This window comes from Manduca sexta, unplaced genomic scaffold (genome assembly GCF_014839805.1).
Source record: "Manduca sexta isolate Smith_Timp_Sample1 unplaced genomic scaffold, JHU_Msex_v1.0 HiC_scaffold_880, whole genome shotgun sequence".
NCBI lineage: Eukaryota > Metazoa > Arthropoda > Insecta > Lepidoptera > Sphingidae > Manduca > Manduca sexta.
Genome location: NW_023595717.1, coordinates 1,581 through 9,089, shown reverse-complemented (window position 1 = coordinate 9,089; position 7,509 = coordinate 1,581). Strand labels below are relative to the sequence as shown.

At 40.6% G+C, this 7,509-nt stretch overlaps 3 protein-coding genes and 2 pseudogenes across 3 annotated transcripts; all 5 read left to right on the top strand.

Moving 5' to 3' along the window:
* The first annotated feature begins 681 nt into the window (after positions 1-681).
* On the top strand, positions 682-1,637 carry LOC119193673 (annotated as a pseudogene).
* A 782-nt stretch (positions 1,638-2,419) lies between these two features.
* On the top strand, positions 2,420-2,915 carry LOC119193675 (annotated as a pseudogene).
* A 673-nt stretch (positions 2,916-3,588) lies between these two features.
* Positions 3,589-4,298, top strand: LOC119193676 (histone H2B-like). Its single transcript, XM_037447305.1, is given in 2 exon segments — positions 3,589-3,872; positions 3,875-4,298. Coding segments are annotated over 2 exon segments (372 nt in total). The 5' UTR covers positions 3,589-3,797; the 3' UTR covers positions 4,172-4,298.
* A 724-nt stretch (positions 4,299-5,022) lies between these two features.
* On the top strand, positions 5,023-5,881 carry LOC119193677 (histone H3-like). Its single transcript, XM_037447306.1, has one exon. It carries the CDS (start codon positions 5,204-5,206, stop codon positions 5,660-5,662), a length of 459 nt encoding a protein of 152 aa, XP_037303203.1. The 5' UTR covers positions 5,023-5,203; the 3' UTR covers positions 5,663-5,881.
* Positions 5,882-6,452: 571 nt separating this feature from the next.
* On the top strand, positions 6,453-7,246 carry LOC119193674 (histone H4). The gene has a single exon (XM_037447304.1). It carries the CDS (start codon positions 6,548-6,550, stop codon positions 6,857-6,859), a length of 312 nt encoding a protein of 103 aa, XP_037303201.1. The 5' UTR covers positions 6,453-6,547; the 3' UTR covers positions 6,860-7,246.
* The last annotated feature ends 263 nt before the right edge of the window (positions 7,247-7,509 follow it).

Below are 7,509 nucleotides of genomic sequence, written 5' to 3'. Positions count from 1 at the left end.
ATTTATTTGAATAACAATCAGCACTCCATTGTTTCGTATTTTAGAGATATATAACTTTTAAACATGACTACACGTGAACGTTACCGAGTGTAATAAACAACTTTATCAGATAACGGACGATATCGTGTATATATGTTTTGAGATAAATAAATCAGTTCATGGGGAATGAGGGCATAAACGTTTAATTGATGAATATATGAAAACAATGTTAAATTCAATTTAAACAGACTGATGTTAGTGAAAAGTTCAACTGTTCGTACGTGAAATCGTCTCGCGCCGCAAAGGCTCTCCTTACGGTATAGCCGCGTGTCAGCTAATGAAAATTTCTACCAACCTAGTGGCGACATCTGACGTCGTGTGAACTCTTTTGTATTGTATTTAAAAACAATTGCAGCATTTTAATATAATAATAATACTACTTACTACTACATACTTGTACTACTACTAGTAATATATTGTAAAATAATAATAATATTATGCTACTATAATAATTATTATTATTATCATCGTTAATGGTGGAGTGTATGTTGCGCGCGTATTATTTGTGCATAATTTGAGAAAAACAACCAAAAAGAAAAAAATATAGCGAACACAGCTGTTTGCAACCAAGCCCAGCACCGGCAACCCCGGCAAAGAAACCTACCGCGAGGCGGCCGCTGCAACGCTGCGCAAAGCTAAAATAAACCTACACATCCGAAGACATCAGAAATGGTGAACAATGCTATAAAGAGAGAGAGCTGAAGGAACGAAGCGGATCATCGTTACAGGCAATCAAAAATACATCGCCGTCCAGTACAAGTGGACGCTGAAAAATTGGCACCTTTCATTAGAAGATATTTGAAGAGCGCCGTCGAATCGAGGTTACCCATACAAACAAAAGGCAAGGCGCTTCTGGATCTTTCAAACTTGAATCAAAATCTGCAGCGTCGAAAAATCAAAAATCAGCCGGCGGTGTCGGCGGCGGCAGCAGTGGCAGCGGTGGCAGCGGCGCAGGCGGTGGACCTGGAAGAAAAGCCGGATCGAAGGGCAACACTGCGAGCGGCGCTGCCGCGTCGGCCGGTGGTAAATCTAAGAAGGACGGCGGCGGCGGCGAGGCAGCGAATCTCCGCGGCCGCTGCTGCCGCTGCGGAGTGGTGGGCGAACGCGTCGTCATCGTCCGCAACGTCGCCGGCTAAATCGAAATCTTCATCTTCCTCGGCCGCCGCCGCCATCCGCGACGAGAGAGACAAAGCCGCAGCTGCCAAAAGAAGCCGGCGACCGCAGCGAAGAAAGCTGCAGCACAGGGGTAAGGCCAAAAGCGCAGCCGCACCGAAGGCCAAGAAATCCGCCAAACCGCCAACCAAGAAACCTAAAGCTCCTAAGCCCAAGAAGGCGGCCGCCTCGACCTCTGCAGGCAAGGCCTCAAGCCGGCAAGAAAGCTTCAGCCGCCAAAAAGTGAACGCGATATGCTCACAATGCACCTGCGTAAATTGCCATTGCCGTTGTCGTCGTCGCGTTCAAGTCACATTAATAACAACATCATCAACATCAACAAGTACAAATATGATTATTATTATTGTGACGGAACGCGGGAAACGCGCGTGTGCGATCCATGACGCACAAACATATACACATACAACAGCCCTTTTCAGGGCTAACAAATATTTCAAATCAATCTACTTATTTATTATTATATAATATAATAAGTGTGAATTTCTTTATTAAGTTTCTTAAGTTCGACAAGATGACAGAAGTCTTTACATGCATACATACATATACATTAATGTATTATTATAATGTAATATACCTGACTGCATATCTACCTATCTATCTACCTACTCATTTTTTTTTTTTTTTTTTATTTATTTATTGATTCGTTCAATTTGGTGGGACGTAAGAATTCCATTTTACGATGAATTCATACAATATACATACATATAGACATTGACATACAAATCGCACGAGTGGCCGAATTATATTATAATATTTTGGATTTTACTGAATAGCTATATATTATATAAGAAAAAAAAATATGTGAGGAAAATACTTAATATAATCGCACCTAATATAATATATTATTATATTACAATATTATATTGTGTGTTGTATTGTGTGTACGTCATATTGTAAAATTCGAAGTTTCGTTTAGTTTTGTGGCCGTCACGGCATGACCGACAGCCGCGCGGCTTATTGGCTCGCCGCGCAAGCGGCGAACGATCGTGATTGGTCTATTTTAACGCGCTCGATCTCGCTCCCACCACTATTACGCGTAGTAAGTGCAGAATATAAACACCGGGGACGCGTTATTTTTTAACTATATCACTTTATTCGAGAGCGCATCGTAACGTATCGTATCGTATAGCAGTGTAATATAACATAATATTATATAGCACGTACATTTGCGTTCTATATTCTTTTCTTTTTGTTTTGATTTAAAACAACAACACTACATCATGTCTGGACGTGGTAAAGGCGGCAAAGTCAAGGGGAAGGTCAAGTCTCGTTCTAACCGTGCCGGACTGCAATTCCCGTGGGACGTATACATAGACTGTTGCGTAATGGAAATTACGCGGAACGCGTTGGCGCCGGTGCACCTGTTTATCTAGCCGCCGTTATGGAGTACCTAGCCGCTGAAGTTCTAGAGTTGGCAGGAAACGCCGCTAGGGACAACAAGAAAACCAGAATCATACCTAGACATCTTCAATTGGCGATAAGAAACGACGAGGAGTTAAACAAACTTCTCTCCGGTGTGACCATCGCACAGGGCGGCGTGTTGCCGAACATTCAAGCGGTGCTGTTGCCCAAAAAGACCGAGAAGAAGGCTTAATTAATTAGTTAGTAATTAATTATACCTTTATAAAATACCTAAAACTGTAACACCGACGCTGCGTGGGCACGCGTTGCACGTCGCAAACCATGAGCGAGCGAGTGAGCGCGCGCGCATACATCACAAAATTTAATAAATAAAGCGCGTGCGTGAGTTGTTAGGTAAATGGACAAAACAAAAGGCCCTTTTCAGGGCCGCAATATGATTCTTACTATCTACTATATACTCATTACTTACTTATACAATTGTATACGTAATGAGTGAGTAACAAATAATGTTTCGTTTCGACAATGAACGTTTAATTCTACAATATTATTAGTATTTGTTCACCTCTAATATACACTAGAATTGAGATTATGACACGATAAATAATATTTACCTTATCACTGACTCAATAATTAACCAACCAATCTACCTACCTACCTACCTACCTATCAATACTCGCCCAAACTCAGGGCGAGTTCGCAATGAACATATTCATGTATTATTAATTAATACACAGTAGTATTTGATGGTCGACATAATACTATTATGATGTTTGTGCTAAAAAAAAAATCATCCAAAATCGTCCGAAAATAGAACTGAGTTTAAGTATTAACTAAAAAAACACAAAAGAAAATGTCTACTTTTACTATCTATCTACCCCACATACATAATGTTATTTATACGATAGTAGGTTATGTTAAAATAAAGCAAAAAAAACAAAATACAAAACCAAATGAATACAATTATTATTATTATTATTATTACTTACGTACTTTACTCCCGCCGCATCACCGTGCCGTCGCGCAGCGCATTTTCCTCTGACGCACTCTGCTGTGATTGGCCGTTGGATGGACGTGAACGTGGCTCACCCGTTGAACGTTCTGCGCGCGAAAGTATTATATTTTTTTAATACCAAAAATTTTATCGCGCATTCACATTGCGATTGAGGTATATCGCGGTCGTTACTGCATTCAATTAAATCAACTTCATTTAACAAAAACACAATATGCCACCCAAGACCAGCGGCAAGGCTGCCAAGAAATCTGGCAAGGCGCAGAAGAACATCTCTAAGACTGACAAGAAAAGAAGAAGCACAAGAGGAAGGAGAGTTACGCAATTTACATTTACAAAGTGCTCAAGCAGGTCCATCCTGACACCGGAATATCCAGCAAGGCGATGTCGATAATGAACTCGTTTGTGAATGACATTTTCGAACGCATCGCTGCGGAAGCATCTCGTCTGGCGCATTACAACAAGCGCTCCACCATCACATCCAGGGAGGTGCAAACATCTGTACGTCTCCTTCTGCCAGGCGAGCTGGCAAAGCACGCAGTCAGTGAGGGTACCAAAGCTGTCACCAAGTACACCAGTTCAAAGTGAGAGCTACTAGCTAGATAGTAATGTAAAATCGGTGGTGTGTGTGTGTATGTACGTAAACGCACGCATGCACGCAACCCGAACATACATACAACTTATGTCATCCAAAAGGCCCTTTTCAGGGCCACAATATATTCTCATGAAATCACAGTTCAAACGCTCGCACGCACATCGCACGCACGCACGCACGAAGATTAAGTTAAGTTATTATTATAATTTAATTTGATCCGATGTTGTGTGCGTACGATGTGTGATGTTTTTGTGAGTGTGTGTGTAATGTGTATTGTTGTTTCTTTAAGGCATCTCGTCACAAAAAAATAAATAAAAAATAATAATATAAATATAATAATTTATAATAAGTAATAAAATAATACAAAATTCATTGTAATAATTCTCAACTGCTCTCAAGTGCTGAATAATAGTAGGTGAACCCTAGAGAGCACGTGGAGTTTTAAAATAAAATTTAATATGTGAGTAATAGGTACATATATACCTGCATGAAATAAATATTAAAATATAGTTGTAATACACTACCTACCTACCATTTTAATAAATTAAATAACACTATTTTGGACCACGTAACATAATATATTATACAAAAATAAATAAACAAATAATATCACCTACACACAAGCATGAATAATAATAATAATTATATATAGAAGATTAAAATTAAAAGAAGAAAATATAAAATAAAAAATAATAATGCATTTGACTACTAATTATGTATGTCCATTAATTATTTTAATAACATTATTATTATTATTTTTATTTTATATTATATTAATTAATCTAAATATAAGATCTAAAAGAGAGAAAAAAAAAATAAAAAATTATATAGTCTAAAGAAAGGACGGAAGATGAACGATTACAGGCCACTGCGGCGTTTTGGTATAAAAAGGCGCGCGCGAATGGTATGGTTTTACATTCTTAATCAAACCTCTGCGCGTGACGGTCGATCGCTTTGTGAGTTCGTTCGTTCGTTCGTTCGTTGTTTATTTATTTGTTTGTTTGGTTGGTTGGTTGATCAACACAATGGCGCGTACTAAGCAAACAGCTAGAAAATCAACCGGTGGCAAAGCGCCACGTAAGCAGCTGGCGACCAAGGCCGCCAGGAAGAGTGCTCCCGCAACAGGCGGAGTGAAGAAACCTCACCGTTACAGGCCCGGCACTGTCGCTCTCCGTGAGATCCGTCGTTACCAGAAAAGTACGGAACTTCTGATTCGCAAATTACCGTTCCAGCGTTTGGTTCGTGAGATAGCGCAAGATTTCAAAACCGATCTGCGTTTCCAAAGTTCCGCCGTCATGGCGCTGCAGGAGGCCAGCGAAGCTTACCTGGTCGGTCTTTTCGAAGACACGAACCTTTGCGCCATTCACGCCAAGCGTGTTACCATCATGCCAAAGGATATACAGTTGGCGCGCAGAATCAGAGGGAGAGAGCTTAAACGCCGCCGTTCGCTCTTGCAACCAACGTCGTCGTCGTCATCGTTGTAGAATAATAATAATAATAATAACAATAAATATTATTCAACACGACGGGTGTTTAAAATAATGTGCGCGCGTGCATCGCAGCTCGCTCCTCGCATATTATTAGAAACACATAATATCGCGAAACATTTATATTATTATATTTACAAATGAAGGCGAAATTGACGCACGCGTGATTCGCGCATCATGACTTTTAATCATTAAAAGGCCCTTTTCAGGGCCGCATATATTTCAAAATATAATTACAATTTGTTTCTTACATCGTCTACGAAACGAGACTCGGCAAGTAAACGACAGACTAAGTATATATTACCTTTATGGCATATTATATTCATAATAATATTACCGTACTCAACACTAAACACATAGATTTGTGTATATTGTTAATAAAATATTAATAATATTAACGCAACAAATTTAGGTTAGTTACCTTCTTAACTTTATAAAGAAAATAACATAATTACTGGTAATAATTATAATATCGATGAATCGATGAATTTTTATATTTATAAAAATATATTTATTTATTTATTTTTTTTTTAAAGAGAAGAAATTGAAGAGACTGCAAATTGCATCAACTCGGTAGCGGTAGGGGTTTTAGGATAACTTGCGGTGTCATTATTATATTGCCATCGTTTTCGCTGTCTCCGTGGGTTATTATAGCACCGTCGCGTTCCGCCTATCACAGCCGCGTGAGTAAGTTAGTATACCCCCAACCATTCTCCTCGCGCGCTTCCTCCCTCCCCAACCCGCGCCGTCGTTTTCGTCGTACGTGGCAGTATAAAAACGGGCGCATGGAGTTCGAACGGAACATATTTCGTGCGGACTGTCTGCCGAACGGATCTAACACAACGTAACATAATCGAATCAAACTAAACCAAAACAACAACAATGACCGGTCGCGGCAAGGGAGGCAAAGGTCTTGGAAAAGGAGGAGCGAAACGTCACAGGAAAGTTCTTCGTGACAACATCCAGGGTATCACGAAGCCTGCCATTCGCCGTTTGGCACGCAGAGGTGGAGTGAAGCGTATCTCCGGTTTGATATACGAAGAAACTCGCGGTGTGCTTAAAGTGTTCCTCGAGAACGTAATTCGTGACGCCGTCACGTACACAGAGCACGCCAAAAGGAAAACTGTCACCGCTATGGACGTCGTGTACGCTCTGAAACGACAGGGACGCACGCTCTACGGTTTCGGCGGTTAAGTCTCTCATGATGAATGCGTAAATCGTCCGTCCGTCCGTCAGCCCGTTCGTTTCGTTCGTTCGATCGTACGTCGTCAGTCACTTGAGCGTGAGCGAATCTCGCATTGTACGCGAAAATTGAACATGCGAATACCTATTGTAAGATCATAATCAATAAATACAACGACACAAATATTATATAATGCGTACAATGTGAAGGCCGCGCACAAAAAATAAAATAAAAACAACAACGACGACAACAACGGCGGCGGCGGCGGCGGCGACGACGACGACGACGACGACGACGACGACGACGACGACGACGAGGAGAACTAGGACGACGTTCTGCGCGCCATGTGACGACTGTAACACACCGAACTGACAAAAGGCCCTTTTCAGGGCCGCAAATTGTTCATTATAATTACATAATATAATCATATTATGTGTGTACCTAAGTTTCTAATCGATAAAATAATGAATTCTACTTCTTGTATTACTTCAAATATTAATACGTAGGTTGGTAATTTTAATGATAATTATTGATCATGTACTTCCAGCCGACTTGACGATATGTGTATATTCTTCGTGTGTGAGACACCCCCCCCCCCCCCCTCTCCCCGAACGCTACGAGAAGGAAATGCATGACTTATGATACTTATGTTTCGCGTTGT

What these genes read in the sequence shown, in the direction of transcription:
- LOC119193677 (XM_037447306.1), top strand. Translation starts at nt 5,204, where the DNA reads ATGGCGCGTACTAAGCAAACAGCTAGAAAATCAACCGGTGGCAAAGCG.
- LOC119193674 (XM_037447304.1), top strand. Translation starts at nt 6,548, where the DNA reads ATGACCGGTCGCGGCAAGGGAGGCAAAGGTCTTGGAAAAGGAGGAGCG.